Here is a 26882-nt window from a genome sequence, read left to right as displayed (position 1 = left end):
TAAATATATGTAATAGGAAGAACATAATCTGATGTAAACAGAGATGTAGGCTCCTGTTAGGCGCGCTGACCCGTTTACACCCTTACACTGATTAGCCATAACATAGGTATGACAGACTCTCTCTTTTTTATTATGAACATGCAATTTATTCGAGTCATGAAATGAAGTTTTTTTTAAAAAAAATATAGGGATAATTTATATTTTATCATTTTTTCCCATCAACTTTTACAATCAATTTTGTTATTATTAGATCAAAATTAAATCAATAACTGTATTTGATCGTTTTCAGTACCGTCTTTGGGAGGGGTTTAAAATCTTAATTCAGAAAATCGTCCTAAATTTGACTAGTCGCACAAAACGATAAACCGATTGAAATATTTTTGAAAATAAAATTTAAAAAAAAAATCAAATCAATAACTTTCACCTAGGGTGATTTTGTAACCGTTGATTTGATTTTAATCAAATAATAACACAATTGATTATAAAAGGAATAAAAAAAGGTGGTAGGTATGTTTTCAACTAAAATTTATTGATTTGACTCTTGTCCAACAATAAAAAAAATGGTTGAAAGAGGATGTAAGAAGAAAGAAAAAAGTGATTAAAATAACCTACCTCTATATATATAATTATGATTTTTTTAAATATACTATAGAAAATTAAAGATATAAATCTTAAGCTAGTTAGATGTATATTTTTAATTAATTTCTTAGATCAGGTTATGCGAAGCAAGCTTCTAATTATATGATATAATTTCACCCTAACTTGAATTTAAAAACAAACTCAATGGACAGTAAAATGAAAATAAAAAAAAAAAAGTTTGGTCTTATCTTTTGAGGTCAAATTTGATAAATGATTTTTTTGATACTGAATTAGATTTTTGACTTTCCTTGAATATTCAAAATGTATCTATTTTGTGCTTTGATGCTCCCTGATCGTTGGTTTTTGCTGTTACTGTTTGGTTAGCTTGGCAGTGAAGAAGCAATCAGGTGCATGGTGTGGAAAATAACGGGAAAGCATACAAGGTGCAGTCCGTAGAGAGTCTGGTTCGTGAGTATACACAAGCCTGGATAACTTCTAAGGGGACAAAGCTGACCAAGAATTACATTTCTGTTCCTATTAGATGGTTACCTCCGGACACAGGTTGGGTGAAATTAAACACTGATGGTGCAGCCAGGAGTGATGGCAGGGGTGCTGCTTGTGGAGGAATTATAAGAGATGAAAATGGTTATTGGATATAAGGGTTTGCTTACTATATTAGCTATTGTTCAGCTTTTGTTGCAGAATTATGGGGTGTCCTCAAGGGTCTTGAATTTGCTTGGGTTAGAGGTTGGAGATGCTGCATTCTAGAAAGTGATTCAAGCTTAGTTATCATTTTGCTCTCCGGTAGTGAAAGAGCAGCTCGAGAGTCTCGCTTAGTGACTCAGGTTCGAGCATGGTTACAAAAGAATGGGGAAGTTCACCTGGTTCATATTTTTAGAGAAGGAAATAGTTGTGCAGACTGACTTTCTAAATATCCTTTAAAATATCCTGGTGAGAATAATTTTTGTGTTTTTTCATACCCTCCACCTGGTATTTGGTTTTTGTATTGGGCTGATTTGTCTTTGTCTTTTTTCAGAACGATTTTATTGAATTGATCTTTTTGGAGTGTTGTTTTTAACCCCCTTAGATTACCAAAAAAAATGAAAATAAAAAATTACGAGATTAACTGACTTCTCTCTTTAAAACCAAATCAATTTAACTCACAAACACTCCTTCTACGTAATAAGTTGGATTAGTATCAAATAGAAGTTTCAAATTTGTATCAATAACATCAACACTTTTATTCCAAAATTATAAATGGGTCAATCGATGAACCCAAATAAAAAATAAAAAAATAAAAAAAACATAAAGATAGATAATAGAAAAAATAAACAGTGAAGTAAATAAATAAATAAATAAAAGAAAAAACAAAATAGAGAATAAATTGTGCGACAAGAAGGAAAAGAGATTTTTAGACTAAATATAAAAAGGAAAAGAAAACTGCAATGGCTCGAGGACAGAGTTGTTGTGTGTACCACCCAGCCTATCTCCAATGAATAATTTGAGACCCCACATCCACATCCCCATTTGGAACCAACTTTGCAATTTCGATTGCCATAAAAAAAAAAAAAGCAAATGCCACTTAAATTTTATATTTGTGATTATATATAAATTTTAGCTGAAAATTACTTTAAAATTCAAAATAAAAAATAAAATTGTTTGATGAAATAATTTTTATAATTATGTTGTTAATTAAAATACCATGTAGAGTATCAAATTAACTTTTTCTTACATTAGTATATTTGTTCTATGGAACTAATTGAAAAATGGAAAATACATCTATCATGTAACATGATGTAAGCTTATTTTCCTATCTAAACAAATAGACATGGGATCCACAATTTTTTATTTTCTCTTTCCTCAACTCATTTTCTCTTTCTTCTTTTATGTTTGTATAGGACCAAATAGTATTTTTTATGTAACATTATATAAGTATAACCCTTGAAAAATAGGTTTTACAACTGTGTTTGTATTTATTGTGATCATCAGTAGTGGAGTTAGGGGCTAAGGTGGCGGCCCTTGAAACTTAAAGAAATATTTAGGTAGTGTTGGTAGGGGTATTCTGAAAATTTACCTAGTCATCTGACTTTGGCTTTTATTATTGTCCTCGTTTGGTAGAACAGGTTTAAAAATTTATCCAGCAAAGTCTTTTGCCTAGGATTCGTGAATAGTCTCGTAGTCGTCTCAAAGAGTCGAAGCTTGTGGGATACCGGAAAGAGTCAATTCGTCTCAAATTAGGGTTGGGTAACTCCAAAAAAAAAAGAATTTGTGAATAGTATGAAAAAAAGGAAAGAAATATACTGTGCAAGTTTACCACTTCCCACGTGATATTTGAAAAAATCGGGATAAATGAAAAAAAAATGGACGATAAATATGACAATATTACCCTCTTCTAACTAGAATACATCTGTGCAAGATGACCCTCGTTGCTAGTGGACAAATCAAAGCTTCACTTTGGTGCCAGATCTCCACTTTTGGGCATTCCCAATGTTGCTAGTGTCAGCTTAGGTTGATCGGCATGTTTGTTTTGCGTTTTTCTGCTTCGCACTTCCATGTTTCTATTTTGGGTCTCTTTGTTCGGCAGCATTTCGATCTGCTTGTGTGTTTTGCTGATAGAATGGTTGATTTGTTGGGATTACAATGATTTTTTTAAATAATAAAAAATTAAATTTTCCTAATTTTGTCTACAAAAGGAGAACAAGGGTTGAGGAAGACGATATAGTGAGAGGGATATAGATCTCTCTTTTGGTTGTGGTGGGATATTTTTATTATTATTATTATTATTATTGTCTAATTTAATTATAAGGGTTATTTTCGTCATTTCAACTTATTTTTCTATCAATATTTTACCTTCAACCAAACAAAGACTCACAAAGTTTAACCAAATCTTTCTGGTAAAATTTCGGCCAACCAAATAACTTTTTTCTAACTTTTCTACCAAACTCATTTTCCCACCATATTCCTGGTATATTTACCTGGTAAAAAAAATATATCATCTACCAAAAGCCCCCGGCCCTTAGATTAAAAGAGGTTAGGAATTTAGAAATTTGAGTTTATAGATTTGATCTCATTACCAAAATTCTGATTCCGCCATGACTCATCCTCCGATCCTTTTCTTTCTTGCAAATTAATAAGGAGTTAAAAAAATGTTCATGTTAAGTTCTTTACATTAAATGGAAATGTTAAACTCCAGTTCAGCAAAGAGAAACAACCTTATGCATGCACCTAGCAAGGAGTTTTGTTAGTATGTATGTGTGGGAACAGGGCCTTGGATGAATTCATAAGCAAGAGCGCCCATACATTTTGTTTTGAAAATCAGAGGAGATCTTAATCATAAAATCTAATTTTTCTTATAATAAGGTTTAAAATTATAAAATTTAATGTACATTGGATCGTCAATTGCAAGTTCCTCTAGGTTTTTCATGACTCTAGAGTCTAGACATTTTATTTTATTTTTTTGCAGTAATACTCTAGACAATTTGAATACTTAGTTTTGCATGCACCAACTACTTGGGCTCCCAGTAACCAATGCAAAAAAAGGATTTCTACGCGACATGATTGGAGCATGTTATTGTATATTTGGGAAAATATTCATAATATCATTTTTTTTACTATCAATCCATTATCTCTTTAATTATTGTTTGATTAGTATTTTTTCTCTGAATTTTTTTTGAAGAAAGAGAAAGAATTTTTTTTATTATTATAATTATGTATTCCCTGAAATATATAATTATAGTAAATGGTAATAGATGACAGTGAAAAATAATAGTACAAATATCCTATCTTAATTATTGTGTATTTGATACATGTCATATTTGCCCAGCTTCTAAATTGGCCGATCATAACAACTTAGTTGGTTAAACAATTTTTTGGTATACAAGTATTTTTGTTACAATGAACCTAATTATTATTTTTTGGGTGAGTTGATCCCTGAATATTTACACAAACTTTAATTCTTAAATTTAATTATAAAATTAATCTCGAATTCATTTAATTACAGTTAAATTCTTCATTCTTTCCAAAAAAATATATAAGTACTTTTCATTTAATTAAAAAGTGACTTAAACCAAATTAACCTAATTATTGGCTGTTGTATTTTGACATTAAATCCATGACTTTTAATGACAGCAAAATTCAAATTTCTAAAATGTCTCGATGTCTGCTTCCAGAGAGCTTCTACGAGATGTAGTTAGCCCACAGCAACTAGCAAAATAATGCAATATTCGGGTATTACTTGATCAGTCAAAAATGAATAAATAATTGCTGCCCCACTTGCCCTGTGTAGGGTGAAGGATTCAAGGTGTGGCGTCGGTGCGCTGGACCCTTTTCACTGACGAATAAATTTTTGGTGTCACTGTTGCATCAAGATTTAGTGTATTCCATCAATAAAAATATTTTCAAAATTCATAACTTGAGCTAGAGACCTCCAAATCATTCCGTTCCAAAGTCAAACCTGTGAGAAATTTCGAGAGGAATCTATTGGTACCAGTATTTCTGGGTGGGGTTCACTGTAGAGAGAGATCTTCTCCCCCAAAGATTTCGAATTTCATGGAAAAGATAGATTTTGATGGAGCTTGAGGCCATAGGAGCTTAGGAACTCATCTCTCATTTGTTCTAGAGTGCATTGTGGTAAGAAATTTCCTTCCTTTTCATGTTTTTATGAAGATTGAATTTAGGTTTTCATTTTGAAAATTTGTTTTGATTGAGCATGTTAGAGCTTCATTCAAGTTTAGCTCATGTTGAGAAAAGTGTTTAGATGAGAATTTTAACGGTGAAAATGTATTTGAAAAATTAAAGATAACGTATTTTTGAATAGTGTCGTACACGTGAATAGTGACGTATACATGAATAGTACTGTAGAGAGGAACAATACTGTATATATATGAATTAATGAATCTTGGATTAAAGGTGTGTGATAAGCTTGAATTTGATGGACTAAAGCATTGGAATCATGAAGTTGGCATGATTTCTTGTATGTGCCTCTTAGCCATTTTCAATGGAAGTATGTGCTATGAGTTACTGTTTTACAAAGCGAGCATAACTTTATGCGTGGAATAATATTTTAAGGTGTATGGACCTTCGCTTTGGTGAAATAAAAAAGAAAATAAGGTAGCTCCTTTGTATGACCTTAAAATGAGTTTTGGCCATTTTCAAAGGAAGTATATGTTCGGAGATATTGTTTCGCAAAGTAAGAACACTTATATGTGTAAAATAATTTATATAGGTGGCTAAGCTTGGGTTTAGGCACTAGACAAAGAGAAATCTTATAGCTCCTTTGTAATGGGCATTCTGCCTTAAATTGGAAAAAATAGGCTTTTAGGTGGTAAGAGGAGTAATGAGTGTTCTAAAGGCCTTTTGGGACTATCCTAAGACTAAGTGAACATGTGGAATTTTGTAGGGATTTGTTGAACAAAGAACCACCCACTCATGACTTAATATGATTAAGTAAAAAGAAAATAAACAATAAAGTATGTGTCTTGTATATTTACATGGCATTATATCATTTTATTGAGTTTTGTGTTGAATTCCTTCTCTAGGTGTGCCTAGAGACTGTGAACGTTTGGATTCTCGTGGAGCAAGATAAGTAGCTTGTTCTTCAAGTAAGCAAATTGTAAAGCTCCAAGAGGTAAGCTCTATGTTTATGGGGTTCGCTCCTACTTTGTGTTCCGCCATAGTGTACGGACTGTGGTCAGGTTGTATGATATGTGTGAGATATATGATATAGATGCATTCATATAGAGCTATATGATAATATGATATGTTTTGTTTTGATGTACTTACTTTGATATGTGTTAATATGATATGTTTTGTTATGATATGACTTCTGTAATATGATTTCTGTAACAATATCTGGCCATTGATTGTATAGTACCCGGATGTTCGCTTTGGGGTCCTCCCTCGGGACTGATGGTGCACGCCTCTTATATGTTCTGGTTCTGCTTTGGGGTCCTCCCTCGGGAACACGTGCGTTGATTTCCGCTTGGGGTCCTCCCTTGGGAATGACTGCGTACACCTCTGATATGTTCTGGTTCCGCTTTGGGGTCCTCCCTCGGGAACACGTGCGTTGATTTCCGCTTGGGGTCCTCCCTTGGGAATGACTGCGTACACCTCTTATATGTTCTGGTTCCGCTTTGGGGTCCTCCCGCGGGAACACGTGCGTTGATTTCCGCTTGGGGTCCTCCCTTGGGAATGACTGCGTACGCCTCTGATATGTTCTGGTTCCGCTTTGGGGTCCTCCCTCGGGAACACGTGCGTTGATTTCCGCTTGGGGTCCTCCCTTCGGAATGACTGCGTACGCCTCTGATATGTTCTGGTTCCGCTTGGGGTCCTCCCTTGGGAACACGTGCGTTGATTTCCGCTTGGGGTCCTCCCTTGGGAATAACTGTGTATGTTTCTGATAAGATATGTGTATATGTTTTGTTTAGTTATGATATTTGATTATATGACATGTTTTATGGGATATGTATGATGATTTTGTAAATGATATTTGTTACGTACGTTGATTTCCGCTTGGGGTCATCCCTTGGGAACGATTGCGTACGTCTCTGATATAACACGTTTTGTTCTGATGTGAGTATTGTGATGATTTTTGTAAAAGATATTTGTTACGTGCGTTGATTTTCACTTGGGGTCATCCCTTGGGAATGACTGCGCTTGTCTTTGATAAGATATGTATATATGCTTTGTTCAGTTATGATAATTGCTTATATGATGTTTTGTATATTATGTATCTGACTGTCATGCAGGAAGTGAGCCCAGGGTATGGAGGGTTTTCCATAAACCTGGAGTCTACTAGAGATTCGTCTCTAACCCCGTTTGGGGATATGATTTCAGGAACACATTTAATTGAAGAGCCTCATGGGACCAGGACACTAACCGTGGCTAGAGGTACTAGTATGAGGATGTGGAGTTCTGGGTGGTCGGATGCTACTATTTGTTTTAGACGTATTTTTGGAAAAGATGTATTGTTGCATAGTGTTCATATTCGATACATGTACATTTATGTATTCAGGCATGATGATATGACTATGTAGTATTCAGTTATGTTATGCATTGGATTGCATGCTATTAGATTTGTGGCACGGAGCCAAGTTCAGCATGCACCCATAGATGGGTATCTGAGTATATTTGCATGACTGGTACTTCTGGAAATATATATTGTTTAAACTGTCTATCAGGAACTCTTGAGAGTGGGATTGGAAAATCCCCAGTTGTCCGATTTACAGAGGTTACTCTGTCCGATTTTCGTCTCTGTAAAATAAGAATTAAATTAGAAGAAGTATGCAATGTGATATGTCATGTGAAAAAGGATTAAAGAAAAAGAAAAAGTTAGTTCGTATTTTCGTAAGTTAAGTCTTCCGCTGTTTCTGTTAAGTATCATATGCATGTTAATTGAACCGGCTCGAGGCTGGGGATGTTACAAATAGCCTAGTGGTGTTGGGTGTGTTTAGTGTGTATTAGGTGTGCGGTTCGATTCCCTGTAATGTCCAAAAAAAAAGAAAATGACATCTCTAACTATAAATCAAATCAAAATTTTCTGCATAGTGCATAATTGAGATAATATTAGTGTTGTAGGTACATAACTTATGTAAGTCAATAAGCAAAAAAATATTCAAATATGTCCATTATGATTTTTTTTTTGAAAAAAAAATTAGATTTTTTTTTTGGGACCGGGTCGGGTCACCGATTTTCATGAAAACCGGCTGGGTCGGACCGGGTCGCTCCGGTTCTGATGCATAACCGGTCTGTTGCTTCAACCGGACCGGTTATATGACCAGTTTACCGATTCCCGAGTCTACCCGGCCGGGTCGGTTCGGGTTTCATAACACTGCTTTAAATCACTTTAAAGTTTTTTTTTTAGTCACTTTTTAAATTCGAATTTTAAACTTCATAGGTTGGAAAAGAGTTTACATTGTTTTGCGGCAAACAACTGTATTAATATCTCACTACTTTCTGCATGGGTATTGTTAAGCCTATTAATAATACCATTACTTTCTACATAAAAATTGTTAATTCTATTAATAATATTTATTATTATGTCTGTTGAGATTAATTAATTTTTTGGTCTACAAATGAACAAAGATTATTTTAAAACAAGAAATAAGTTCAAAAAACCTCCTTGGTTTGTGTATATATAGTATAGGAAATAATTCTATGTTGTTGCATGAAAATTTTCTTTTTCCCTATACAACTATCGAACTTTGCGCTTTTCTTTTTCTTTTTTTTTTGAAATCTGTGTGGCCCATTTATATGTCTCAGCAGGAAAAAAAATGATATCCTCTGTCACATAAGAAAATGCAATCTCATATAGTATATGTGTTAATACATATTTTTCATTAGTAATCAGTTTCTGTACACATTTCATTTGTTTCTATTTGTTTATCTTCTTCATCTTCTCAAGTTGTTCTTCGGTATAATCTTATCCATTATTTGTGCGTTTATAGTTTTCTACTTCATGTTTGTTGATCTTCCATGTTTATTGTTCTATACTTTATTGGGTGAATTGTTTATATTATTTCTATATTCTCTATTATTAATATAGTATACTAACACATGAGCAATTTTTTTAATTAGTTTTTATGCTAAAGTCGGAGACACCTTGCTGAACAAAGGAAATCTTCTCATTTTTTATTTTCTTAATTTGGAAGCTAAATTTTGGATAGAAAACAAGTACAATTTTTTTTTTAAGCTAGAGATCAGTATTCAGTTAACGGTTCATTTTTCTTCAATTTCTTCTGTGAAGAAATATCATATTAACGTTCAAGACACTTATATGATAAATTGTTTTCATATTTAGCTTATCTACTCAAATTTCTCTATCAACTCATATTTGTTCATTCTGATTTCTTAATTCGGAAGATAATTTTTTGATAGAAAACAAGCACATTATTATTTTTTAAGATAGAGTTCATTCTTCAGTTAACGCTTCATTTTTCTTCAATTCCTGTTGTGAAGAAATACCAGATTAGCCTTCAAGTCACTAGTATGATTAATTGTTCTCATATTTAGCTTATCTAACACTTATTCTTTTGTCTTATGAGCTGTTTGGGAACATAATTATTTTTTTTGTCTCGAGATGGCTGGACACTTTTACATCTTGATGTTGTAACTCAAAGAACAGATGCAATGAGGCTTCTGCTGATTAAAGGTGATCATAAGACATTAAAAAATAAGGTAATTGTCTACCGATTTCCTGCGTTAATTATATCAATGTGAAAGAACCTCGGTGTCATACATAATGCTTAGAATATGTAATTTCGTTGTTGTTTGTGTTACGATGGTTTGACTCCACTTGACCTTTGCCTTTACTCTGGCCACAACGTCAGAACATATGAGATAATAAAGTTGTTGAAGCTGCCTGTAAGACGTGTCACACACATATGACAGATGCGGCTAAGAAACAATACATCTTTCAAAATATTTGTACTAACAAATGAAGAATAGCCATTACCAAGTTTTGCATGACATGTAGCAGCCCTTCAGCATATGGAAATTTTTTATTTATTTTAAATGTGATTTCAAATTTGAATCCTGAACCCAAGAAACATCAAGCATTGCCAATGAAATCGCATTTAGTCTTTCAACTCTCGGCATATTTTTTCTCTATCAACTATGTTCCCAAGAAACCACATGGATTGGGTTGGGCAAGTTAAATATATTTTATGTGTGATATGAAATATTCTTGGCATTAAATGTACATTTGTATATAAATTTAATTACTATTTTGTATAGATAGTAATACCACATATACTATTTTTAGTACTTATTGCAGATTTTTTTGTTAATGATTGTCTTACGATTTATTTTTCACAATATAGTAATAATTAAAGTATAATATTTTTTTGTATCAACTCATACTTGTTTATTATATTTTTGTTACAATTTTTTATTTTAACAAGTAATTATTGAAAAATTATTTAGTAACTTTCAAATGTTAACACTTTTTCTTCACAATTAAACCACTTTTAAATGTTTCTTCTTTTAGTAACTTTTTAAATTTGAATTTTAAACTTGATAGTAGGAAAAGAGTTCAGCATTCTTTGGTGGCAATCAACTATATTAATATCCACTACTTTCTCCATGAGTAATTATTGTTAAGCCTATTAATAATACCACTACTTTCTGCATCAAAAATTATTAAGCCTATTAATAATATTTATTATTATGTCTATTAGGATTAATTAATTTTTTGGGTCTACAAACGAACCAATGATTATTTTGTCAGAAACTTTAAAAAATAAGTTTTAATACACAATGTGTCTCTTGTAATTCAGGTTATTAAAAATATTTATTATTATGTCTATTAGGATTAATTAATTCTTTGGGTCTATAAACGAACCAATGATTATTTTGTTAGAAGTTTTAAAAAATTGGTTTTAATACACAATGTGTCTCTTCGTAATTCACGTTATTTTCCAATAAACTTTTATTTTTTTATTTTTGTAAAATTCTAAATACTAAGGACTCAAATTCTTGCAAAAAAATAATTATTTATTCTTGATAATTACTCAATTAAAAGTAATGATCATTATATGTTTTGCAGTATATCATTATTTTAATGTTATTTATGATTAGTTGTTTTCAATACTGAGAGTAGTTGAATTTCATGTTCTTCACCAAATTATTATTGGAAGAGTTTAAGTTTTATTGAGATTAAATACGATGCATTAAATATATGCTTGTATATATGTTAATTTTATGAATAATTTATATTCATGCAATTAAGCTAATGAATGGATTTTTGAAATTACGACATTCAACTTCAACTATGAAGTGTTTGATAGAATATTACACGTACTAACTCAAATATTTGCAAATTCTTCATCTAATATATACGTCACAAATACACACACCTCAAAGAGTCGATTTAGGGGCAACTATATAAAACATAGATAGATTGTAATCTAGACGTAACTATAAGAAGCTTTTTTGTATGGATAAATATAAAGACATATTACATTTTGGTATAAAATGCTGATAGTTAGAGGTGGCACAATGGACTCGGCCAGGCGAGTTAGTCCACCAACACATTTTTATAATTAAATTAAACTTTCACCCTTTAACTTATATAATTAAATTCCTAAATCTGATTTTAATTGTGTAAATACTAATTTGTAAAATTCCAAATACTAAGGCAACAAATCCTTGCATAAAAATAATTATTTATTCTTATTTCGTAAATCTGATTGTGATAAATGAAAGTCTATTTCTGAGAAATACCGAAAGAAATCGAGTCAAACTTTGTAATTTTTGAATGACTACAAGACAAACTAAAATGCATTGATATACTTTTACGATTTGCGTTAACTTTTACGAGACAAACAAATCGATTTTTTATTTTCTCCGTGCAGTGTTATTGTATATTTGGTACATGTTATATTTTCCCAGCTTCTAAATTGGCCTAGCATAACAACTTAGTTGGTTAACCAATTTTTTGGTGTGTAACTACTTTTCATTTAATTAAAAATGAGATTAAGCCAAATTAACCTAATTATTGGCTGTTGTATTTTGACATTAAAAGTATGCATGACAACCATTTGAGAATCGATTTTTTTTTTAATTTCTGTTCACGGGAACATAAATTGATAGAAATAGTCTTTGGTAAAATCGATTTTTCTTGTTCCCGAGATGAACCGATTTAATTTTTGTGTTGAGGAATAAAAACAAAAAACAAAACTTTTTTGGTTCTCCGTTCCTGGGCACAAAAAGAGTCACTTTTCTGTTTTTTTTTTTCATTTGTCACTCTTTCTCTCAAAAGACCATTAACCGAAGGATGAGGTGTCTGCGGCTATAATGACATCACAATCACTGGTTGCTGCATTACGGTCTGCGACAGTGGGAGGTGGTTGCGTGCGACTGCGAATGCAATTGCAATTGAGAGTTCCGACACTCCAGAGAAATCAAGCTGCCTCTCCAGCTTCTTCACCGTAATATCCAATAACGTCGCCGTTGCAACACCTTCTGATGACGAGGACAACACATTCTTGGAAGAGACATATTCACCTTCACCCCTAAAAAAATTCCTAATATTTTCAAAGAAAAGAAGCTCGAATTCATCGAGCTTCACAAACCACAAACAACGACTATCGATTTCGCAGCTCAGGACTCAAATCCCTAATTCATCGAATAGTTTAAAAAATTCAAAGGTTCTTCGATCCAAACGCGACACGGAATAAGATAGAGTTCTAGAGAAAGAAATAAATTGCAGAGATTTTAGAGAAAGAAAGAAATGATGAAGTATTAAGGAAAATAAAAATAAAATAAAAACGAAAAGTGCAATTTTGCAAAGTAAAAAGGTAGAAGAAGAAGAGAGGAAGCAGAAGAAGAAGGAGAAACCAACACACATTCCCTCTCTTTTACAAGCTTTTGAAAATTCAATTTTGTTAGTAAAAATAAAAATAGTGCTGGGAATCAAAATAAATTGTGTTAACAAAAATAATTCTGATTCTCAAAATTCTTGTAAGTCATAAATTTAGAAAAAAGTTGTTTCAAAAACAGTATCGGACAATATAATAGTTGTGATACATGTCCTAAATCCATGACTTTTATTGATAGCAAAATTCAAATTTCTAAAATGTCTCGGTAGTTTGCTTCCAGAGAGCTTCTATGAGATGTACTTAGCCCACAGCAACTAGCAAAAAAATGCAATATTTGGGTATTACTTGATCAGTCAAAAATGCAATATTAAAAAATTCCGGTTGAAGGATTCAAGGTGTGGCGTCGGTGAGCTGGACCCTATCCACTAAGATAATGATCATATTCATACCTGATGACAGTGACTGCGTTTAGTCTCAAAAACCAAATAAAAAACCGCGTCTTCTTCGTGAATAAATTTTTGGTGCTACTGTTATACTAAAGATTTAGTATATCTCATTAATAAAAATATTACATGTCAGATAATTTTTTTTTTTTTTTGCCAAATTTTTTCTTTCTCCTATAATGTGCAATGCTCCCATTGATAAGATGCAGTTAATCTTACTGCAATAATAACACCAAAGATTTATTCCTCCTTCACAAGAGTCACATCCACCCTCCACCAATATTACCTTCCTTTATTAATTACATATGACAAAGTTGGTCGTGCGCATTAGAGCTTTTGACAGCTATCTCACCATACAACTATCTCCAGCTTAGCTCTTACTTGGGACCTTCGCATACTTTTCCTCTGCTTGTTGCTGCAAGTCACACGTTCATTTCCCACACTATATATATATGCTGATTCTCTTTAAAGCTTCTCACAACAAACATTACCTCTTGTTTTCTTTCTTGCATTGAAAAAACTAGTTAGTTGGCACTTGGCACTACACTTTCATAGTTCAAAGTTCAAACATAAAATGGCTTCTACGATCTCTTCAAGACTTCTTCTTATTCCTCTGCTTGCGAGTTTTTACGTTGTTGTCTGTGCTGCTGGTAACTTCAACCAAGACTTTCAGATTACATGGGGAGATGGTCGTGCAAAAATACTCAACAACGACAATCTTCTCACTCTGTCCCTTGACAAAGCCTCCGGCTCTGGATTCCAGTCCAATAATGAATACTTATTTGGAAAAATTGATATGCAGCTCAAGCTTGTTCCAGGAAACTCTGCTGGCACCGTCACTGCCTATTATGTAAGTTTCATTTTTTAAATTAGTTTACAAAGCATTGAACTCTTCTCTCGAAGGATTATTGTTTTTATAGAGATTGCATGATTGTTCGGTCATATATATGACTAACGGAGAAATGTTTCGTCCTTGTCAGCTCTCCTCAAAGGGATCAACTTGGGATGAGATTGACTTCGAATTCTTAGGAAACCTCAGTGGTGACCCTTATATCCTACACACAAATGTGTTCAGCCAAGGCAAGGGAAACAGAGAGCAACAATTCTATCTCTGGTTTGACCCAACCGCAGATTTCCACACATATTCAATTCTCTGGAATAGTCAACGCATTGTGTAAGCACCCACTCATCCATAAAATTTCCTATCTAACTAACTATGAAGCTGGCTCATGTATATATATATATATTTATGTGTTTGTGTAGTTCATTAGTTACTAAATAGTTTATTGTTATCTGTTTCAGCTTTTCAGTGGATGGTACACCCATCAGGGAGTTCAAGAATATGGAATCAATTGGAGTTCCTTTTCCAAAGAACCAGCCAATGAGGATATACTCCAGCCTTTGGAACGCAGATAATTGGGCCACAAGGGGTGGACTCATCAAGACAGATTGGTCCAAATCTCCTTTCACAGCATCCTACAGGAACTTCAATGACGACAATGCTTGTGTATGGAACGGTGGAAAATCCTCATGCAAATCAAATTCTCCTTCATCTGCATCCTGGCAATCACAAGAGGTGGATTCAACTGGTCAGCAGAGGCTGCGGTGGGTGCAAAAGAACTACATGATTTATAATTATTGTGCTGACAAAAATAGATTTCCCCAAGGCCTCCCTCTCGAATGCTCCCACTCATAAGAGTTTACATCTTGCATCCTCAAAATGTGTTACAATATCATTTTCCTACGTATCATTCTTTTATTCCTTATATTTGTTTGCGGTTTGTGCTTTGCATACGATGTAAAATATCACGTAGAGCTTAGAAACTAGAAAGTATTGTTGTAACTTGTAACGGTTCTGTTAATTACATGTCAAAATTTTACATTATTTTTTCATTGGTAGCTTGAAATTCATTGACTAATTTATATATCTTATCAGCTCTCAACTTTTCCCCATTTGTGCCGGATTTTCATATTTGTTCCCAATTACGCAGATCACTTTTTTTGGCAAATTCTTTTAGTATTAACTATTAATAATAGTATTATCATAATGCATGAATAAAAAAAATAATGATACATCCACGACTTGATAGTGTGATTCCACACTTGCAAATGCATTTAAATGTCTACAATGAATTTTAATTTTCTAGTTACTGAACTACTCAAGTGTTCATTTTTCTCAGAGGTACCAATTTTTAAAAAGAGATGTGTAATACTTATCGCCTGTGTTATGTTGAATGAAAAATTATTGGATATGCGCTACTTATTGGACACTTAGCTAACACATCAGTTTAAAGACAATTTTTTTATAAAAAAAAAATGTAAAGGTATCAACACAAAGATAAGAGAAGGAGAGAAAAGGAAGTGTGTTTTAACAGTGTGTTGAATTGAATTTTTTAATAATTCACATAAAGGGCTAATACAACTTGCTCCATTCCGGTAGCATCACTTTAATTTTGTATTTTTAACAGTGTGTTCGAAATGCTCAAAGCTTGAAAGCACGAGGTCAACGCCAATGTCTAAGACCGAAAGTTTTCAGCAAATATAGTAACAAAATAATACCAGTGAACTATTAAATGATGGTAGTTCAGTTAGCGTATAGGAGCTGAGTAGGTGGGGATGAGAACACATGTGTTCGATATTTCTCAATATTATTTTTGGAAGGAGTTAAAACCTTGATCCTAGATCTGCTCCGAATCGGACTAGTCATGAAACAATGAACCGATGGAATATTTAAAAAATATATATATATATGAATGCACGATGGATGATACATTGATACTTCTTGTTTATAAAAAAAAAATTTAACAAAATAACATTATATTTTTATAATAATATTTAAAAGAAATTATATTATAAGTTGTGCTGGAAAAGTTTTATGCTGGGTTGGCACTTACCAGCGTCACTGTCACCCCATAGGGCAGAGTTAGAGCTGGTTCACGACTGCACAAGCTGACAACTGATCTCAACTCTTTCAAAACGTTCTCTTTCAATGTTTAATAAAAGAAACAACCGCGTGGAAGCTCTTTTGTTATTAATATTATTATTACTGTGTGAGAATAGCCAGTGCCATCTGCTACACTTTATTAATAACAACCACGACAAGCCGACAACTGTGTCCAGCTTAGATTCGCTCCATGCAATTTCGCTTGCCTTTCCTCAAAATTATCATCACTAACCGGCTTCTTACAAATACCAATCTTGTTCCTACACATACCACTCACCCTTCACTAATCACTGCCAATTACAAAAGATCACTCAATTCTCTTTGTTTTCAAACTATTCACTGCTAGTTCTTCGACTGTTTCCTACATGTTTCTAATTGTTGGAAACGACGACAAATACACTAACAATCACAAAGTAAAAGAGAAACAAAATGGGAAAAAACGGAGACACATAATTTACTCTAGTTCATCCAAGGGTATGTGACAATATTTACTATATTAAAAACCCTAATCTATATACAAGTTATTATTTATAGCCCAAGTACAAACTATTAAAAAAGAGAAATAGAATAAAATAAAATAAGTTCTAGACCTACAACAATATTAGGCCCTGCAATGTTCCCACATCCAGCTAATCCTACATCAAATGCCTCCACCGGCAGTTCCTGGCTTTCACAGGAACTGGACGCTACAGGTCAAGAGAGTTTAAAATGGGTGCAGAAGAAGTACATGATATACCAATTACTGCACAGACACAAAGCAGTCTTCCTCCAGAATACAACATATCTCTTGAGAGAAAACAACCAACCAATTCGTGATATTTTTCTATAATCATAGCATTCCAATATTAGTTTATTGATGTAGCTAGTCTAATTTTAACTCTTTCATTATTTTCCATCAGTGTCATCACTCACCACTAGGATAATAAATGTGGCCCACTCTTAAGATGTATGTATGCATATGTAAAATATATTAATTTTTCTGTTTCATTTTCCTGTCATTTTTTATGTATCAATTTCTAAAGGAGGTGGACCGATTAAAAAAACCACTCCCCAGTTATTATTGAGAAGCTCGATTAGTGAGGAGGGAGTGAAGGCAAACTTTATAAACATCCTTACCTTTAAAGTTGTTTTTCAAATTGATGAAAAAAATACATAAGGTAAAATAAAATCAAAGCAATTCTAAACTAAATCTATTGCACACACCCGAAACAGGATTGCACTCCACGCCACCTTTCAAGGATATTCAGATAACTTCGAATGGGATTCAGTAGAGGGGGACGGGTCAATCTTCCTAGACACTACCAAACCAACACTGGATACTAATACTAGAGCTGTCTTTGATTTCCGGTAGGTTCTCACGGGAATCCAAAATTGCAAAAAAAATAAAATGAAATCATGAATACAGTATAATAAAATAAAAATATAAAATCGCACAACAACTTTAAGTTCTACCAAATCAAAATTACAAAGGAAATTAGTTTTTTTTTTTTAAAAAAAAAATTTAATTTATTAATAAAGTATGATTCTTTCCGAATCTGCTTTGCGACAATTTTATTCCAGTCCTTATTTCCTTTAGAAAAATTCCCAACTTCCCAGCCCCTAACGTTACACCCCCCACAGTAATACTGATAATGGGAGAAATTGATCTCCCTATTGGATTCAGATATAGTAAGATACCAATATAAGAGATAATAGTACCGGAGTAATACACCAAATGGTGAGATAATAAGTCATAATACAACTAGAAAATTACGTAGATCATAATTAATATACATTAATCAAGTGAGACGACAAATCTAAGTTATCATCTCAAATATGACAGGTGTTCTGTTATCACATCATAACTACAAGCCCAGAGCCAATGGAAAGGTTACAAGAGAGAAGCATTAACATGAAAGTGAAAAACAAATGACAATCACGGTTTTTCCTAAGCTTCAACATACTGTACAGAATACTAGACAAATGAGCTGTCAAGTCAAATACACAGATGCATAAATCAAGAATGTCATTACCATGGACTGCACAATTCGGTTGGCACTGATGAAGGCAACTAGATTTGCATATCTATTAAGCCTGCAACCATTGTCCAAACAACCTATTCATCTAACTCCTCTAGCTGTGCCCGCTTCTCAGCTACTATCTTCCTGATAAAGAAACCCCACCTCATTGCTGCCTTGATCTTCAGCCATCCCACAACAGCTCTTCCTGGACGAGAGCGATCCTCATCGTAGTTTGGCATCGGTGATGGCATGAATGATGGGAACGAATAGCCATCCTCAGCATTCATGGAGGCATGACCTCCCATGCTGAAGAGGCGAAGCAAGTGCTGCATATCTTCATTCTCTAGCATCTCGTGACTTTTGATGCGGATTTCTTCTTCTGAAAACAATTCATCAACCCCCCTATCCCTATTGTGTGACCAATCATCAAAAGGATTTTGGGTAGATGGCTGAATAGAAGCGCTGCCAGCATGGAACCCTGACGTCGATGATTGAGGAGGACCAAGAGCTAACCCAACCGTGCCATGATCATTTCTAGTGCTATGGGTTTGGTGAGCACTGCTGATTAGCTGGTCATTAGACAGATATAATGAGCTGTCGAAATGGCTCCGGGAGTTGGAGTTTGCAATCACTGACTGGGTTGGATATCTTGTTGTCATACTATCGTTATAACCTGAAAAGGGATTGTACAAGCATTATCACAAATTCGCATCTTAAAGATCATCACACACAATCAGCAATGTTGCATAGAACTTAGCAAATAAACAACTTTATTCATGTATATGGAAACGCTTTTTTTTTCTTTTTTTCTTTGGGGGTTGGGGTGTTTAGAATATTCATTTTTAAATTATTTTTTTTTATCTTGAGATTTTTTTATCAACAATATTACAGAAAACATCTCACTTCTTTCAATATTATTATCAGAAAGCTGTATTCAAAAATCATATTTGAGACACAAGCAACTGAAAATCTTACACCCCCAGCACAAAAGAAAAGGAGGGGGAGGAACAAAAAAGAGAGCATCCATCAAATTGGAGTTCAAGGAAACAGTAATGCTTACCTCCAACTGGCATCCCTGAATGCATTTGCTGCTCAGAAGGAACAGACATTGGGAGGACCGGCAGTTGCAGTTGATGATCTAAAGCACTACCATAATCAATTGACTCTAAATGAAGTTCATTTTCTGATTCAACAGATCCATTATTCTGCTTAGCATTCACAAGTGATTTGCCATCATACTCTACAACCTGATCCCAATTGTCATACGCCTTCTTCACCAATGAATCTACATAAACCTGGAATTGCAAAAGCATTTTAAAGGTATCAAAAGCTTAACCTAATCCTAACAGAAAGCTATAAAAGGAAAGTACAATCTGAGACTTGGTAAGTTTTATATGTTATAATCCTGATCATTATCTACAATTTCTCAGTCAGTAACATAACATGTAATTGTTTAGTTGTGTTCAATATTGGTACGTTTGCAAGTGTGAGAGAGAAAACATACGGACAGCATTGCTGTATCAATTATATTAATAAATTGAAGTATGTCAGCAACATAAATGCATGCTCAACTTCTCGAGAAGGACAACCTATCATACAGAAACTTATCAAACACATCAAAAAGAAATTGCATTATCGACAAATATCAGTGGAAGAAACAGACGATGCAGACTAACCTTCTGGCTATCAGTGAGAGAATCAGCAGAAAAGTATTGTTCTCCAGTTATAAGGCCACGCAGCTCATAAATGTGGTTAAAGATAACACCAACATTTCTTGTATCTTCTGGATAATAAACATAGAGCTTCCCACTTAGAACACAGGTCTTTGCATGCTCTAAGAGAGCCTCCCACATCTTGTTTGACATACCACTCCCAAGAATCTACAGTTGAATGGCATAAGAGAATGACTGAAAGACCTAACTTCAAGATTAAGACGTAAAACCTAAACTTACATTCCGCAAACTCTGTTGATCTTTAACCACAAGCCGAAGAAAGTCTTCAACTGTGATTATTCCTGCATTATTCAACTTCTTGTGAAATGACCCATCCTTGCCTATCTTCTCCAATCTCCACACCTCATCACTCAACGCAGGAGGATAATGCTTCTTATATACTGTAAAAAGGACAAAATATAAAATTTCAAAGATGGTAATTACAGTGTAGGAGCAGAGAGCACTAATGCCAAAAAAAAAACTTGAAGAAGCAGAAGCATAACCCTACATTCTCCTCTATGATCTTTAACTGTGAAAGCCACTGTCTTAGCTTCACGAATGCGTATGGACTCGCAAAAACCTGATGCAACCTTCAGGCCAAGCCTGAATTTACGGCTCCTTATCCAGCTTGAATTATCTGTAAATGTCAGTTCCCCCAATGTTCCAACTCCTTCCTTGAGTGTCACTTGCAGTTCCCCAGTCAACAAAGGTCTCTTTCCTTCACGTTCTTTCACCACATGGCTTTCAAAATCTTCTTGAGTCCAATCTTCATCATCTTCATTGTTAAAATCGCCTTCAAGGACAACAACATCAAGCTTCACACAGGATTCAGGTCCAGATGTTACAACTTTTCCATTATTGGCATCGATCAGAACAACATGAATAGGAGCCCCCTGCTCGCCTTCCACTTTTCCTCCTGTGAATAGGGGAAGAGACAGCCGGGACTTAAACTGTAGCTGTAAGTTTCTGCCATCAGGACCTTCGATCATTTTAGGAGAAGACCTGGAATTTTAAAGCTGTTAGAAAAAAAAATACCAGACTTACCAAGGTACTAAATTTAAATATGACAATGGTGGCATTAAAGTGGTGATAGTTACATGTATAATTTTGAAAGTATGGACATTATATTAGATGAAAAAAGAAAGGTCAATGGAAGGGTCATACATACAGCCACCAGAAAAAAAAAAAACAAATAGGGGATATCACATAATGAATGCAATCATTACCACCATACTACACTATTGACCCATAAGACCAAGGCAGCTAAGCATATATATAAAAAAAAATTAAATTAAAAAAAGCCGGACTTACTTTGTCACATAAATACCAATATAACTAGTGAGTTAGTCTATATTTATATCATGAAAGCTAAATCCTAGCACTGTGGTGGGTTGAACAGTGCCTCAATAGTCAATGACACCTAATAAAATGACTTTTGTCAAAATTATAATTTCCTTGTTCAGTTTCTTCCAATTCAGTTTCAGGGCTGGAGTAAAAGAGAAAGTAACAAGGTCTTGTGGAAGTGCACTAAGAGAGCAAGAGTATGGAGCATTTAATTAGAGCTTAATGCTAGATTTTTTAGGAGTAGATTTCCCCTAACACATCATCTTTCAAGATAGGGTTACTTTCTTAGCTTTGTTGTTGGTTGGCCACTTTTAAGAGGATTCCTAATCCTCTATCTTCATATCTCTTTTCCTTTCCAATCATTTCTAATCCTACTAAAAGAAAAAATAAAGCATTCTTCAATATACTTTCAAAATCCAGCCAGTAGCACAAATATATTTTGGATGAGCTCAATCATATACGCAGCCATCTCCATGCCACATCATTATCATGCATTATCATATTTCTTGATACTGCAGCCAACCATCACAAGATAACTTTCAGAGGGAGGGGATATTTTCCACCCGAGAACCAAGAAATTATTCACTTTAATACCACCTAATATACACCACAGAATCAAAATCTAAAAGAGAAAAACGCCACAAAACTCAAAACTATACAGTGAAATGATAGTTGTTACTTCCACAGTATCCAATAATATCTTTGCTTGTTCTACAGACAAATACATGAAAAAGAGCATGGAGAAAACACAGTTATAGTTTAAGGGAAACTATGAAACTACAAATATTTTGAAATCAATTTCCACCAATTGTAAAGAATTTCTTAGACCTTCCGCTAAGTCTTGCAGGACCTAACTTTGCCAAAGCACGCTCCACTTCTTCACTCACCTGTTTCACATCATTGTTATTAAACCAAATAAGAATCAAATGCAGAAACTTACAGGTATAACAAAACAAATCGTATTACAGTATAATTTCTTCTATGAATTGAATACAGAATCATTCATTTTCTCAATCACAGGTCAAACTCATGTTTTCACACAAATGATCTAACTAATGATGAGTGATGACATACCAAAAAAGGAAGGAAAAAAATTGCGTAAAATGGAACATTGAAAGTAAAATGTACATGCAATATACTGCCATCCTGTGAACAATAGGTTCCTTAGGCAATCAAAATCAGCTAAGGTTCAAAAAATTTGGTTAAACAAGAAGATTTTTCACAAATAAGCAGGATAATGTCCACACTCAAGTAAAAATACTCCAACAGCATGAAATTGCATAACAAATGGCATAACTTTTTAGAAATGATTTAATGTGCAAAAGTGGCTTCCAGTTGGAATAAAAGGCATATAACTTTGTAGAATGTACAGCCCCTCTGCCCCCCACCAAAAAACCAAACACATCAAAAAGAGAAGTGAATAGTGTGAAGCCAAATGTCTTACAACTCTACGAAGAATAGGTTCTAAAGATGAGCAAAGCTTCTGCAAACTGTCCACCTTGAGAGCTTCCACAATTACACTGCAAGGTACGAGTGTATCAATTATAGGAAACTAACAAAGAAAATAAATTAGAAAGAAGTATGCATATGGACAAAGACTAATAAGAAATAAAATATTGTTTCATAATAAGTTTAGCAGATAAGTTTCTAAATAAACATATAATTATTTTGGTTTATAAGCATATATACTGATTTATTTGAAATATAAAACTGAAACTATTCATTTGCTATCAAGTTACTGAATACTGATTTGATTATTTCATCCTAACTCCTACGAAAGTTTTAGAGTGCATTTGACCAAACAATAATGGTATCAACAAACAATAGAAAACATGCTCTGAAGATAATGAAAATGAGGAAGACCTTTCAATTTTTTTCATATAATAGAGAATGACTACAGATTATGCACTGGGAGAAGCTTCCTCCTATGCCCTTCATACTTGCAAACCAAGAACCTTCCTCACTAAGGAAGTACAGTTTCAATTATTCCTCAAGAGGTAGTAAGACATTTTTTATATGATAAGCAAAGAGATGCAATCTCTCAAGTCAAAACAATTTTTATATTCCGGGTTACAAACTTTTACAGGAGAGTTTCGATTAAAGAAGGAAAGATATTAGAAAAGAAAACGAGTTAGGAACAAAATCAAATTTTAAGATTTCCTCCTTCAAAAAATGGAAGAAAAAGCAGCAGCAGCAAAGAAGAAAAACAAATAAACTAAAGCTAGCCAGTTACAGGTTTCCTTATTTGACCATCCTCAGTGATTCAAATAACCGTTACTACTTTTGAGTTGATTTGGAAATACCAGAAAGAATCTTTTAAGTGCATGATACAATGATACTAAAAATGGAACCAAAACCTTAACCAAGTTCAAGTGCTAGGAATGGAGAAAATGGTGTTGGGAGAACTGCCCCCAATTTGGATCCGCCAGTATGGATACCAAAAAAAAAAAAACACAAATCAGGCCAAAACCATCTAGAAGAAAATTATCACATAAGCCGCAACAGCAAAGATTAAGTGGTTGTCACAAACACTGGTAACAAGTAATATTCAGCACCAACAATGACATTGACAATAAAACGTTCGACCACCGCAGCAACTTAGGAAGATAGCCATGATAATCTAACTCGACTATTAGAACAAGTTAGGGGTTAAAATCAGGTATAATGATTGACCAACACAACAAATATCTTCAGAAGTAGCAACAGGGGTTTACTGGTTAAATTAGGACTAGCACTGTCATATGCGCCCCCAAAAATAAATTATTATTTGCTCAGATCTACTAACTTGTGCAAAATAGTGACAAAATTAAAACCAAAAATTTTACCCCAAAAAAACACTAAACTAAAATGGTGGATAAACAAAGCAAATTCATAGAAGCACACAACTGCAGAAAGAGTAGCAACTACCTAGCAAGAGCAGGCCTCTTTCGTTCAGGCTGCTCATCTTCACCACCCTCCAGAGTCCTTTTCCCCATACTAATTGCGTCGCTCGTCGGCCTCTGCATTTGCACTCTCTTCCAATAATTACCTTGATTACCAAATCTGCAACCACCCCAAAACCACAAAGTCACCACTATCACCTACAATAAAAAAAAACTAATAAACAAACAAAGAAACCCTAGCAGCCACAGCACCCAAACAAAACAAAAAAAATTCATAACAGATCTAGAACATAATAACAAACAAATTGAACTCGAATTTCAGGAAAACCTCTAATTGTGAACTTGCGAAACCCCCAAAAAGCAATCTCTAGCAGCAAATTCCAGAAAAAAAAAATTGTCGGTAACGAACTGTACACAGAGAAAACCAGAATTGGTTTTGTCGAGTTGAAAATTTGAAGAAGAGATAGAGCGAGAGAGCGAAGGGAAAACAGAAAGCGGGAATGCAAAAGGGAGGCTACGGTGCTACTCTAACCTGAGAGAGAACTTGGAGTGTTTAGTGAGAGAGAGAGAGAGAGAGAGAGAGAGAGAGAAGAGCGAGAAAATCGAAAACAGAAATAGGTTAGTTCAGTTCGTATAGTTATTATGGTCTACTCTGGCGACTTTCAGCTGAATGGAGAAGTGATCGTCTACTTTAAGGAACACCGTTCCTTATCACTTTAATCAAATGATGAGATGTCCAACATGAACTTTGGATAATCCCAACACTAAATTGACGATGTGTAGCTTTGATGATCCGCACCTGATTATTACACCCGTTATTCAGTCCCAGTACAAATACAATGTTTTTTGGTGGCTTATTTAACTTATACGGTCCTTGTCGTTGAAAGGGGGAAGTAACGGGCAATCGTGGCCGTACGTTTCCCCTGATCAGATTAGATAACCATTGGTGGCCGGCCACTTATACAGTTATACTCTCTATTCACGTCACTTGATAGTTAGAGGCTGACATCATCTCGTTCCATTTGTCGTAAACATTGATGAAGACAAAAAAACATTTACTTGGTTTAAAATCATAATTAAAGAAAAAGACACAAATAATTAATATAACTGAAACAAAACATATTTAATGAGTTCACCAAAAAATAGTTTGTAAAGTTATGTCATTTTAAGAAAGAGATAGACATAAGGAATAAAAATTGTGGGTGAAGAAAATAAGTGATTTTTTTATAATTTAAATTTTAAATAAAAAATATTTTTTGTATCTATTTCTTTCTTAAAATGACATAATTTTATGTCATTTAGAATGACAAACATTTTTCAATATCGCACTGTCGTTAATTAGAATTGGGTGCAAGAATGCACATAGAGCTTCCTTTTAGAACGTGGAGAGAGAAAGAACATTTTAACAAGCCATAGGTGCATTTTATTTATTTATGAATAAATATTTTTTTGGATCCGTAACAAAAGATATAATTCCCACTTTAGTCTTTTATAAAAAAAATTAGTCTCGAAGTTCCTAAGAAACTCAAAGTTGATTCATTTTAGTCCTTTTGAAGAACTAATATGAGTCTTTTTTTAATTTGCGAGGAACCACGATTTCAACTAAATGAATTCACTTTGAATTTCTTAATAACCTTGAAATTAATTTTTTTTGTAAGAGACTAAAGTAGGAACCATATCTTTTGTTAACGACCCAAAAAAATATTTACTTTATTTATTTTTAACTTTACACAACGTGGTGATCCATATAAATCAAGGGAAATAATTTTCTTATGTTGTAGGAAAATGCTTATCTTATGTTGTAGAAACAAGATTGTAAGTGGGACCCATAAGTAAGAGGAGAGAGAAAAAAAAAGAAATGGGACCCACCTAGCTTGTGTGTGTGTAGGAAATGTAGTTATCTTATGTAAAAGTAGATAAATATAACCCATAAATCAATTAACATGTTGAAGAGGGGAAAAACTAGTATCATGTAACATAATATAACATTTTTTACCTACTGATTCATTGGTTTTCGCACCAACTTTTTTTATTTTTTATTTTTATTACGGGTATGGGACCCACATATATTTTTGTTTCAGCAGAAAAAATGGTTTCGATTCCTATTACACGATGATAGCTTTACCGGTTGAAGAGTAAGAAAACTGGACCGGGGCTGTCCAAAAGCTATTGACTGGCGCCAACTAAATGTGAGTTAACAAGTTTATGAAACATAATCGCATTTCAGCAATTAACGAAAAATATATAATTTTACGAGATTTTTCCATTTTCGATAACTAAAATAGTTATTAGCCTCTTTAAAACAATTTTTTAAATAATTTATCACACGTTTACATGTCAGAAAATAAAAGAGGAAAGTTATGCAAGATACAAGTCCTATACATTAATTTTCTCCTAGGCAAAGACTTCTCTTAGTATTCTTGAATCCTGTATTAGATACACGGTTTATGCATCAAGTAACGGACCGTACAAAGCTAACTCACAACCAATTCTAGGGAAAAATAGCTCCCTCTGCTTACCAAATACGAATATTAAATTTATCACTTGTTTTGTTTATTGTTATTATGCACGATAACAAAGCATCATAGCACAAAAACCTAATTAGGAATACAAACATCAAGAGTTATCAACAGTCAACAAATTTATGAGTGTGCAAAATAA

General features: G+C 33.7%; 2 protein-coding genes across 5 annotated transcripts; one reads left to right on the top strand and one right to left on the bottom strand.

The window, feature by feature from the left end:
- The first annotated feature begins 13913 nt into the window (after positions 1-13913).
- On the top strand, positions 13914-15035 carry LOC133305366 (probable xyloglucan endotransglucosylase/hydrolase protein 23). Its single transcript, XM_061505566.1, has 3 exons — positions 13914-14189; positions 14320-14513; positions 14642-15035. The coding sequence occupies exons 1-3, from the start codon at positions 13914-13916 to the stop codon at positions 15033-15035; spliced, it is 864 nt and encodes a 287-aa protein (XP_061361550.1).
- Positions 15036-18032: 2997 nt separating this feature from the next.
- Positions 18033-24900, bottom strand: LOC133305333 (calmodulin-binding protein 60 B). Of its 4 annotated transcripts, none has more exons than XM_061505519.1 (10): positions 24754-24822; positions 24550-24629; positions 24247-24419; positions 22784-22859; positions 22168-22226; positions 20504-20997; positions 20236-20396; positions 19960-20163; positions 19344-19578; positions 18033-18956 (listed from the first exon to the last, which is right to left on the bottom strand). In XM_061505519.1, the coding sequence occupies exons 3-10, from the start codon at positions 24342-24344 to the stop codon at positions 18379-18381; spliced, it is 1905 nt and encodes a 634-aa protein (XP_061361503.1). In that variant the 5' UTR covers positions 24345-24419; positions 24550-24629; positions 24754-24822; the 3' UTR covers positions 18033-18378. The 4 variants fall into 4 exon arrangements, with proteins under 4 accessions (XP_061361503.1, XP_061361502.1, XP_061361501.1 ...); XM_061505518.1 differs by having other exon boundaries at positions 24247-24381; positions 24754-24821; XM_061505517.1 differs by having other exon boundaries at positions 24550-24900.
- Positions 24901-26882: the final 1982 nt, after the last annotated feature.

This window comes from Gastrolobium bilobum, unplaced genomic scaffold, assembly GCF_033153095.1.
Source record: "Gastrolobium bilobum isolate Gb01-03AN ecotype WA unplaced genomic scaffold, APGP_CSIRO_Gbil_v1 utg1221, whole genome shotgun sequence".
NCBI lineage: Eukaryota > Viridiplantae > Streptophyta > Magnoliopsida > Fabales > Fabaceae > Gastrolobium > Gastrolobium bilobum.
Note: the sequence above shows the minus strand (reverse complement) of the source record. Positions and strands in the feature narration are given on the sequence as shown.